Genomic DNA, 11,652 nt, shown 5'->3' with positions numbered 1-11,652 from the left:
AGGATAAAGACCAAAGTCCTTACCTTGTTCCTTTTGTAATCTCAAAAAACAGTGAACACGCAGAGCCACTCTCAACTTTTTAAAAATAAATTCTGACTATAGCTACAAAAGGCTTTACCTTCTTAAGGCTCATCAAACCAAACCAACCCAAACCAAAATACTCTTCAGCTTGAGGAAAGTTGGTCAAAAGAGCTGGGAAAAGGCACCTGCTGGATTGTATAGCCACATAGAAATAGAATAAGAAAACAGACAGGAGCTCTACTTAAGGTTGCAAAGATAGTACTTTTTCATTGAGAAGTGGTGTAGGAGTAGGAAAATTGATAATTGGCCAGTTGCCTTTAACAGCTATGGAGAAACAGGCAATTTCTGTTCCAGAGAGGACAGAGCTGTTCTTCAGTCAGCACAGTTCTCCATTGCACCTCACTCAACAAGGGCCAAGTTTGTAGACTGCAGCCGCTCAGTCTCCTGGCAGATGTTCTGCTCCACTGTGTCACACTCAGCTAGGAATGCCTAAAAGATAGATACATGGCAGTGAGGGCTCTTCCAGAGCTAGCCAACTACCGCCCACACAAAGCTCTTTACTCAGCCACTCTGGGGAACCTGTGAGTGACACTCTAAACAGACTGTGCAAGGATGGAGATGGGTACCATCCTGGGCTCCAAGGTAAAGGAGGGAGGGAGAGGAAAATATACGGTCAGGGTTTCTGACCACGCTCTAGCTCACCAACTCCCACAGAGGCAGTAATGGACAGAGAGTCTTTCCTCGGGGCCACGGACATTGCATCAACACAACTGAAGGAGGTACTGTACACACAAATGGTGCCTCCTGGGATTGTGTAAGGGGTCAGCCTATCTGCTCTTCTGTGAACTTTCTCCCTAAATAGTTTAAATTCAAATAAAACTAAAGAGACACAAAGGGGGTTCTTCTCTGATGCTCTGGCTTCATGCTGAAAAAACAAAACAACGACAACAACAACAACAAAAAATAAAAACTCATGCCAAACACTACATTTCTGCACTACTGGAAAATTTCAAGCGGATAAACAAACCCCAACACATAACAGTTTGTCATGTACTATCACACAACTCACCTGAACTTTTTTCACCAAACCCTTCCTTTTTAGCCTACTGTCTTTGAAATTTTCTGGTAGGATCTATGGAAGAAAAGTTGACACATAATCTTCAGTAACAATTACATGAGATACATAAAAAAGAAAACAACACACCAAACAGATCATAGGTCACTAATACAAATGAGATATGAATTTTAAGGGATCATTTCTCCAGGTCTGTACTTTACAAAGTCCTTTCCACGGCTCTCATTCCTAAAAGCATCTTTGGTCTCAATGTCTGAACCATAAAAACTGATCTGTGGGCTGGGGATGTGGCTCAAGCGGTAGCACGCTCGCCTGGCATGCGTGCGGCCCGGGTTCGATCCTCAGCACCACATACCAACAAAGATGTTGTGTCCGCCGAGAACTAAAAAATAAATATTAAAAATTCTCTCTCTCTCTCCTCTCTCACTCTCTCTTAAAAAAAAAAAAAAAAAAAACTGATCTGTAACATAGACTTTGTTCTTTCACTGTTTCCTATGTATAGATACTATGTCCTTGTCGGACCATGATCTCAGTATGCCAGGAAAAGTACCTTCTGATAATATTTTCTTTTACAACATAAGTGTCCCAAGCCCAGAGCAGTTCTCACTCAAGAATGAAGCATCATGGGGCTGGGATTGTGGCTCAGTGATAGAGTGCTTGCCTAGCGTACATGAGGCACTGGGTTCGATCCCAGCACCACATAAAAATAAATAAAGGTTTTGTGTCCATCTACAACTTAAAAAAAAAAAAAAAAAAAAAAAAAGAATGAAGCATCAAGCTAGAGATACAAAGCCCTGTTTCTTTGACCATGAGATCACAGACTACTTGGGTCCCAGTTTCATGAGTTATGGATGCTAATTTTATTTACATATATGTATATGACAAAAGCCCTGGGCTGGGGATATAGCTCAGTTGGTAGAGTGCTTGCCTCACATGCACAAAGCCCTGGGTTCAATCGCCAGCACCACCAAAAAAAAAGTTGAGATACTTTATATAGGGGCTGGGGTTGTGGCTCAGTGGAAGAGCACTTGCCTAGCATGTGTGAGGCACTGGATTCGATTCTCAGCATCACATATAAATAAATGAATAAAATAAAGGTCCATCAACATCTAAAACAAAAACAAATACAAAAAAACAAAGACCTATGTTGGTGAGCTGAGTATTTAGAAATCAGCAACTGTCATATGGGTCTGTGTATTCACCCAGGAACTAGCGTGATGTCTGGCACACAGCAGCAGATGCTCAATAATCCTTCAAGTGATACGTTTGCTCAGACATTAGGAGTTCATTATTAAAAAAGTGAAACTAACTGATATATTGTCAAAGAAAACTAGTTATTTTGAGCTTAATATTTACATACCATTGTGTCAATCTCCTCTAAGATCTTCATAAACTGCTCAATTGTGGCTTTTACTCGCCTATCAAGTTTGCCGAGAGCTTCAGCTTGCAAATCCTTAGCCAGAAAACCCTGTGGAGGAATAATGTATTATTGCAAGGGTTCCATAAGGCTGATGAAAAACTGTGCCACAATACCAATGAAGTGACCATGCCCTATGTTCACTGTCACCAGCCAGGCCCACAACTTCATCTCCTGGAAGAAAACAGAAAGGCTGGCCTTGGCCTATCCAAGAATTTTATCAGGCTACAGGCTGCTCTATCTCACATGGGTCACTGGGGCTTCAAATGCCATTAGGCCTGGCTCTAGTGAAGTCCCCAGTCGCAAGCATATACCTTCATATAAAGAGGCAGACTTTAAGGGCATATGTTTGGGTGATGGGATGTACTCAGTGGTGTAGAGCTTGCTTAGTAAATACCAGGTCCTGGGTTCAATCCCCAGCAAAGAGAGAGAGAAAGAGAATGTATCAGCTTTAGGGTCTGATAGACCTGGGCTCAGATCCTGACTGCCCAGGATTCTCATGATCTTGGCAAGTTACTTAACTCCTTAGTGTCCTCATTTTAAAAACAGATTATGGTACCCATATTCCAGAGGGTTACTATGAGGAAAAGGGGGAACGTATATGTAGTTGCTTAACATAACTCATGGGAAAGACTTACACAACAAATGGCAGTAGCCATTATTTTCATTAGATTGTCTTGCTGTTTATTCATATTGCCTGGCCTCATGACCAAATTAGTCAGTCATATGAGCTAAAAAGCAGAAGTCTCTGAGAATGTTTACCAAAGCCAAGAGCTAGATGCCTATTTGACAACATGAGCAAGAACTTAAAATATTAACCAGCAATTCCAACTCAAACAATGCATTCTACAAACAAAACCTAGAAATAACAAAAAAAAAAAAAAAAAAAAAAGATTCATGTCCAAGGACATTCAAAGAAGCATTATATATAGTGGTAAAAATAATGTTAGGTGGTGAACAAAGAGACTAGGTTAGGTAAACTATGATACATTCAAACATGATGAGATATGTAATCTTTGAAAAAACATTACCATTTTTAGACCCTTTTTTCCTACTGCTGGGGATCAAACACAGGTTCTCACGCATGCTGGCAAGTAAGTGCTCTGTCACTGAACAAAAACCCCAGCCCCAGTATGACCATTTTTAATGATGTAAGAAAATGTTCAGTTTCTTTAATAAGAGAATTTTTTTACAAAGTATATATGATATTATATCAAAATTTTAAAGAAAACACATTTCAGGCTTCGATTGGTTATCTCTAAATCACAGGTACATACTTGCACACAAGAGGCAGATTCTAAGAGCACAGGTTTAGGATCTGACAGGCCTGGGCTCAAATCCTGACTGCCATTTACTAGTTTGTGCCTTACAGCTAATTTTTATTTCCTATATTACTACCTATGTGTATATGTAAAACTTTTATTATACAGCTATCATATCACTTATATAATTAATACATAAACACACACCAATTATGTTATAAAGTGAGGGGAAAAAGAAGTAGGTGGACTTGGGTTACTCCTAATCTTTACTGGGTGTCAGTATCCCATTTCTAACATGAGGTTTTGAATAGGATGCCCCACCCCATCACTACTCCACTAAGATCAAGCTGAATTTGGAGCTTCTGTGACTTAACCAAATATTCCTTGCCTTGCTAAATACATAGAAACACCCTGGACAGTGAGGAGCAATTTCAGACAATAATATGATCCTCCTGTGGCAAGTGCTCTCCCTTTCTCTCGTTTTTTTTTGTTTGTTTGTTTTTTTAAGAGAGAGAGAGAGAGAGAGAGGGAGAGAGGGAGGGAGGGAGGGAGAGAGAGAGAGAATTTTAATATTTATTTTTTAGTATTTGGCGGACACAACATCTTTGTTTGTACGTGGTGCTGAGGATCGAACCTGGGCCGCACGCATGCCAGGCGAGCGCGCTACCGCTTGAGCCACATCCCCAGCCCTCTTTCTCTTGTTACTGGGGATTGAACCCAGAGGCACTTTACCACTTAGCTATATCCCCAGTCCCTTTTTAAAAAACATTTTTTTTTTTTTAATTTTGAGACATGGTCTTATTAAGTTGCTGAAGGTTTGGTTAAGTTGCTGAAGCCAGTCTTGAACTTGCAATCCTCCTGCCTCAGCCTCCCAAGTCACTGTGATTGTAAGCACACATGTCCTCTCTTGTAGGCACAAATGGATGTTAACTGGGGTTTGACATAACAATGAAAATAATACTTAAGAAAGCATTCAGTATGTGTCAGTCTCAGCCTATAGTATTTAATACAATAACCCTAAGAGGAAAATACCACCATTATTCCTTTTTAGAGATGAGGAAGTTGAGAAAAACTTGTCTGAAGTAAGAGAAAAGATACGGGGCTAGGGATGTTGTGAAGTAGAATGTTTGTTGGACAGGGAGAAGAGGGGAAGAGGAGAGAGAGGGGGAGAGGCAGGGAATGGCAGGGCGGGGCAGGGCAAGAATCTGATCACAGGGTGTCTGAATACAGAGCCTACCCTTGTTACCACACATGATATCCACAAAGTTCTTACAAAAGGTGGAAAAGTTTACGAGGGAAGTTACCTGCTGGATTCCAGTAAGTTCTTTATTCAGATCTTCCAGGTGGTCAGCTATCTTCTCCACTGACTTCTCCAAATCTTTCAACTTCTTTAATTCAGCTTCTTCCTCTGGACTGTTCTAAAATGATGAATAAAACGAAGTCACTAATCACCAAGATCAGGGCTGGAGTATAGCTTAGTGCTACTTGCATAGCACAGGCAGCACTGGGTTTGATCCCTGGCACTGCAAAATACAAAAACAAAACAAAACAAAAACAATAATAATCACCAGGATTAGTAGCCTCTATCATAAGAAAATCTGGCCACAACTGGGCTAAAATGCTCACCTTGAAAGGCCGTAACTCTGCTGCTTCTTTAAAAGCAAATAAAAGTGTTATATGTCAAGGTTTTCTATCTACAAAGACTCCCGTTCAAAGAAAAGGAAGATGTTAAGTCAACATTTTGGTGAGTGTCCTGGCACCTAGAGCTAAGAGAATAGAGCCAATCCAAACGCCAGATTCAGCCTCAGCCTTGGGCTGATCAACAGACTGGAGGGCAAACAAATTAATGCAAATACCTCTAAGGAGTACAAATGGCAAGACAGGTGGAATTTGACAACTCCTTTTAAATGGAATTCCTAAATGTCACCCTTGAGTTGAGTTTTCCTATTCAATAAGATGATGACAATGCTGAATACTTATATTGAACACTCCCTACACAGTAGGCACTATCCTAAGCATGTTACTTGTATTGTTTTTTAAGCCTTACCACAACCTTAGAAGGGAGGTACTGTTTTATAGATGATGAAACCGAGGCTAACTTAGTAAAGTAACCTAAGGTCACACAGCTCAGATAAGATGGAGCAGAATGGAATTCAGCTTTGGCTTTACACACTCTATGACAGTACCTAGAGGTCCCATCACTTCTTCAAACTGAACCCATGGATTTTGCCTGGTGCTCATCGCCATTCTCCTTGACGCTTCAGCAAAAAATTTAGAGTCTTTTCCATTCTTTCACCTAAACACTTGGTACCCAGGACAAGCAGCTTCCTGCTTTGTTATACTATCTTAAATTATCCATTTCTCTTTGTGGCCAAATCCTGAGTCTGTGTCTATTGATAGTTCCAAGTCTGGATTAGATTTTTGACTCCACTTTGTTAATCTCTGGCCCTCCTCTACTTAGCCACACCACTCAAAGTAAGGAAACTTCATATGCCCAACAATTCCACTGTGTCACAATGCAGGGATGGCCACAGTGTTCTCTCATCACCTCAGGGACCACTGCCTTCACCTGTCACAAACTGACTCTTTTCCCCTTTAGTTCTTTAATCTGAAACTTTCTTTTGGTCAAAGAAGGTTTTCCTCTTGTGGGAGACTTTTTAGTAAAATGGATGGTTAAAGAGAAATAGGCTCTTAAAACTGGTGTGCAGTACTTTAATATCTGCAGACTCAACATAAAGCTCTCTTGCAAATTCCAATTCTAATAAGGCCTGTCTAGGCACCATTTTAATCAAAGTGAGATTCCACCACCAAAACAAAGGCCTTGTTATTTGAGGCAACATAACAGTTCCTAATTCCTAAAGCAAAAACCCTCATCAACAAGCAGGAAGATACAAACTGGGGGAAACTGGTAATCCCATCAAAGAATTTGTTTAAAGAGGCGTTTCACCAATGCAGAATCTGGATCCCAAATTTGGCCATCCAGACAGACACGTATAAAGACTTTTGATTCTGAGGAATTCTGGTGGAAAAAACAATTTACCTTTTCTCCAATTAACATGACCCGGCAGCCATTTTGTATTCCAAGTGCTGACAATGGTGTCTCCATTTCCTTCAAAGATTTTCCTGAAAAGAGAAGAAAGGTATGCCAGGTTGTAACAAATGTACAACACTGAAATAGATTTCAGCAAAGGTATAGAAAATATACAAGTGTGTTCACTAATAAGAAGAGAGAAATTGGTATAACCTTTTTTGAAAGTGTCAATCCAGTAATTTCACTTCTAGATATAACTGAACACACATAATACTACACAATAACTCTTAAACAATAATATTCAGAACAATCTTACAATAGTCAGAAACTACAAAGAGCCAAATATTCAGGAATAGGAAAATAATTAACTATATATCTGTACAATAGAAGACTTTGAGCTGTGTGTGGTGGCACATGCCTGTAATCCTAGCAACTCTGGAGGCTGAAAAAAAGAGGATCACCAAGTGTGAGGCCAGCTTCAGCAACTCAGCAAGACCCTATATCAAAATAAAATAACAACAACTGGGGATTATACTCAGTGCCCCTGGCTGGGTTCTTCAGTACTTACCACACCAAAAAAAAAAAAAAAAAAAAAAGAAAAGAAAGAAAGAGAAAAAGAAAGAAGTGAAGAAGAAAAGTAGTAGTCATTAAAGTCCATTTTCCAGGAAACTTACTGCCACAATGAATGTTGATGACCTAATGTTATAAGAAAAAAAAATATAAAATGTAGGGGGCTAGAGATGTAAGTCAGTGGTAGAGTGCTGAATCTGATCCCCAGCATGAAAAAGAAGAAGAAAAAAGCCCTTGTCCAGAGGAACATTTTCTTTTTTGTGCTTTCTTCTGTTTTAAAATACAAATTTCTGTTGTCTTTATAATTCAGAGATAAAATGCTTTTAAAAAGACAAGGAGTTGCACTATGAAATATACATAGAAATTGGACATTGGTGGCACATGCCTTAATTCCAGCTACTTGGGAGGCTAAGACAGGATTGAAAGTTTGGGGCCAGCCTCGTCTACTTAGGGAGACCCTATCTCAAATTTAAAAAAAAATAAAAAGGGCTGGGTTTGTGGCAAACTGGTAGAATACTCCTGCATTAAATCCTGGGTACTGCAAAATAAATAAGCAAATAAATAAATTATTCCTATTATTAAATTCATATGGACACCCAATGAGTCTATCTATCCCTATTAAATACCAGAATAATGGGTTCTTATGGGAGCAGGAAGGCAGAGACAGGAGTGGGGATGGGGTGAGTCCTAGTGGAAATCAGCACCATCCAATGACCTGTCACATCCAAGTTCAAAACCTACATAGTCTGAACAATGCCAAGCACTAAAATGTAGCAGTATATCTGACCTCATGGAGTTTGTAATCTTAACAAAAGAAATCAGATTTTAAAAAATTAAGAAAAAAAAACATTTAATAGTAATTTCAATACAAATTATTGAAGTGGTAGGGGATAACAGGTGAACACACTTAGAAAAAGGATCTAGCCTAGCCAAAAAAGACTGCTCATGCTTTATCAAAATTGGTAAGATTTTTGCCAGGTGTAGTGGTGCATGCCTGTAATCCCAGTGGCTCCGGAGGCTAAAACAGGAAGATTGTGAGTTCAAAGCCAGCCTCGGTAACTTAGCGAAGCCCTAAGCAATTCAGTGAGACCTTGTCTCTAAATAAAATATAAAAAAGTCTGGGGATATGGCTCAGTGGTTAAGTGCCCTTGGGTTCGAACTCTAATGCCAAAAAAAAGGGTAAGATTTCTGTAATGTTACTTCAAACCTGATACCTATTCAGATGTTTGAAAAGTTCCAGTATATATAGCAGGTCCTCAATATTTTTGAAGGAATGAGTAAACGAACAAATAAACAAAAATTGCCCCAGTTTGAAAACTGAAAGTTACTGTTAGGTAAGGTTAACCTGTTTTAAGTCTGTCCTTTAGCCATAAAGGCTCAAAGCAAGAAGAGAAACACCTACCCTTAAATATGAGTTTCTGAAAAGCCAGTGGAACCCCTGTGGCTTCTTCCACAACCTGGGCCAGGTCTTGGACAATTGGTTCATTGCTGCCTTGCTGTGGGGTAACATGAAGGTCATACTTCTCATTGTCTAGAGAGGAAAAAAAAAAAAAAAAAGCATTTGATGAAAATAACTGTTTCACAGAAAACAATAAAGGATGAGACTTTATTACATTTATTTTTACCCGGCATTCAAGGGCTATTCTCAAATTCTATCCACTTCAAAGTACCTGCTGACATCTGCCCAGCTTTCCTCCAGTGACCTGCTCAAGGATTTTTGTTTCCTCCACCATAAGAATGAATAATTGTAATGAGACCTAACATTTTTTTTATAAATTTTTTTAGTTGTTGACTGACCTTTATTTATTTACTTATATATGGGTGCTGAGAATCAAACCAGTGCCTCACACATGCTAGGCAAGCACTCTACCAATGGAGGCATGACCCTAGCCTGAGACCTAACATTTTAAGCACTTAATAGTAGAAGATGGGCTGGGATTGTGGCTCAGAGATAGAGCACTTGCCTAGTATGCATGGGGCCCTGGGTTCGATCCTCAGCACCACATAAAAATAAATGAATGGAATACAGGTATTGTGTCCAACTATAACTAAAAAGATAAATACTAAAAAAAAAAAAAAAAGAGTAGAGGCTGGGGTTGTGGCTCAGCGGTAGAGCACATGCCTCGCATGCACGTGTGAGGCACTGGGTTTGAGCCTCAGGCACCACATAAAAATAAAAGTATGTGTCCATCTACAACTAAATACACACACACACACACACACACACACACACACAAAGAGTAGAACTGTACTAGACTTATTTCATTTATTATCTTATTTAACCCTCAGAACGATCCCATGAAGTAGGTACTATCATTCCCTATTTCATAGATAAACAAATTGACCTCAGTCCTAATTAATTAAGAATCCTATGAGTTGGCATGGTGGAAAACACCTGTGATCCTAGAGACTTGGGAGACTGAGGCAGGAGGATCATAAATTCAAGGCCAGTCTCAGCAATTTAGTGAGACCCTAAGCAACTTAGTGAGACTTTGTCTGAAAATAAAAAATTAAAAGAGACTGGGGATGTCATTAAGCAGTAAAGCACCCCTCAGTTCAATCCCCAGCACCAAAAAAAAAGACTTCTCTATGAAGGAATTTAGCTAGTAGGAGAGCTCTTGTCTAGCATGTGCAAGGCCCTGAGGCCCTGGGTTCAATCAATAGCCTCAACACACACACCCCGGAAACTTTCTTATGGAGACCAAATAGGGGAAGGGGTGTCAGAATTTGGCCTCAGATCTATCTGATTCTGAAGTTCACACTTCTCATCAGAAGCTATCTGCCTCCCATCGTCTGACTGCCCTGAACTCTGAATTGTACTGTCTTGTCTCTCTTGCTATAATGGGCTAGGGACTGTTTTTCTCCAAGTCTCTCTCAATGGGCACACTTAGGTACACCATAATTGGTGCTCAGTAAAGACAAATGAATGAATATAGTCAAACAGAAGAGATTAAAAAAAATAAAACAAAAACAAGCCGGGCCTGGTGGGGCAAGCAGGATCTTGAGTTCAAAGCCAGCCTCAGCAAAAGCGAAGCACTAAGCAACTCAGTGAGACCCTGTCTCTAAATAAAATACAAAATAGGGCTGGGGATGTGGCTCAGTGATTAAGTGCCCCGAGATCAATCCCTGGTACCTAAAACAAAACAAAATATGGATGCCAATTCTTCTCTAGGTAAGTGGAGAGACAGCAGGTAGCCTGTGTCCAGTGCCTTGAACTGGCCTCGGATCCATCTGATTCCTCACATTCATCTTATGCCAAGACTTGAACTCTCCCAACAGCTCCATAAAATGGGATTAGTGACCAGAGGCAGGGGTTACCAATGCTACAGAGAAAAAAAGAGATGCCTTAAAAGGAGACATCTATTTCAGTGTCACTCAAAATTGCAGGATCTAGAATCCTGGCTTCCAGGTTTGAAGACTAGGATCTCCCCTAGCTGGTCCTGAAAGAAACCTCATCTACTCAGCTCTCCAGTGTACAGACATTGTTTAGTCAACTTCAACGAGTGCCCAAAGTTAATGCTTGGACCCATGGCCCACTTAAACAGCGGGCACGCAGCATCCAACACAGAGAAGGCACTCAATAAATAATGAACAGCTCACCACGCACGAAGTTCATAGTCATCACACAAGTAGGTGTCCAGACGCACAACAGTCAGACATAATGTGGCTCAACACAAGTCTTACAAAAAATCCCACAATAACTGTGCAAGCAAACAACTAAGCCCAAGATGTGCGAACACGTTCCAACATCCACGATTCAACAAATAGTTAGAGAAAAAATACACCTGTCACAAGGAAGGTGTGATGACACAAGACCCAGACAAAAGCCAGCCCATGGACACAGCTAAGAACCCACACTTCCGGACGCCGGACAAACCTAAGGACATACACTTCCGGAGACACATGGCCAAATCCACAGACCCCGTGGGGCCTTCCGAGTCCTGCACTGAGCCCATCCAGCCGCCAGTCACTTACTGTGGGTGATGGTCACGCAGAGCTCGGCTGCCGCCATTTCCTGGGCTTGGGTCACCTCTCCAGTCGGTGCCACCTCTTCCGCCCGGGTCTCCTCCTTGGCCCGGGGCGCTTCCTCGGCCTGGGTCACCTTCTCGCTCCGCGTCGAGCGGGGACGAACCTTCTTCACCCGCGGCCTGCGAGCGCCGGCGGCGGCGGCGCCCCTGGTGGATCGGTCATGTCCGCTGGCTGCACTCCGGACAGATGGACGCTGAGAGCGAGGCAGGCCGCGCGCGGCCTGGGACTCCGACTGGCGCGGCTCCCC

General features: G+C 41.2%; 1 protein-coding gene across 2 annotated transcripts; it reads right to left on the bottom strand.

The window, feature by feature from the left end:
* Positions 1-262: 262 nt before the first annotated feature.
* BAG1 (BAG cochaperone 1) lies at positions 263-11,523 on the bottom strand. Of its 2 annotated transcripts, XM_081272464.1 has the most exons (7): positions 11,352-11,523; positions 8,779-8,907; positions 6,816-6,898; positions 5,080-5,193; positions 2,457-2,564; positions 1,091-1,153; positions 263-510 (listed from the first exon to the last, which is right to left on the bottom strand). In XM_081272464.1, the coding sequence occupies exons 1-7, from the start codon at positions 11,386-11,388 to the stop codon at positions 421-423; spliced, it is 624 nt and encodes a 207-aa protein (XP_081128590.1). In that variant the 5' UTR covers positions 11,389-11,523; the 3' UTR covers positions 263-420. The 2 variants fall into 2 exon arrangements, with proteins under 2 accessions (XP_081128590.1, XP_081128591.1); XM_081272465.1 differs by lacking the exons at positions 263-510; positions 1,091-1,153 and adding an exon at positions 2,095-2,205.
* Between the last annotated feature and the right edge of the window lie 129 nt (positions 11,524-11,652).

Source organism: Spermophilus citellus (assembly GCF_964194105.1).
Source record: "Spermophilus citellus genome assembly, chromosome: 2".
In the NCBI taxonomy this organism is placed as follows: Eukaryota; Metazoa; Chordata; class Mammalia; order Rodentia; family Sciuridae; genus Spermophilus; species Spermophilus citellus.
Note: the sequence above shows the minus strand (reverse complement) of the source record. Positions and strands in the feature narration are given on the sequence as shown.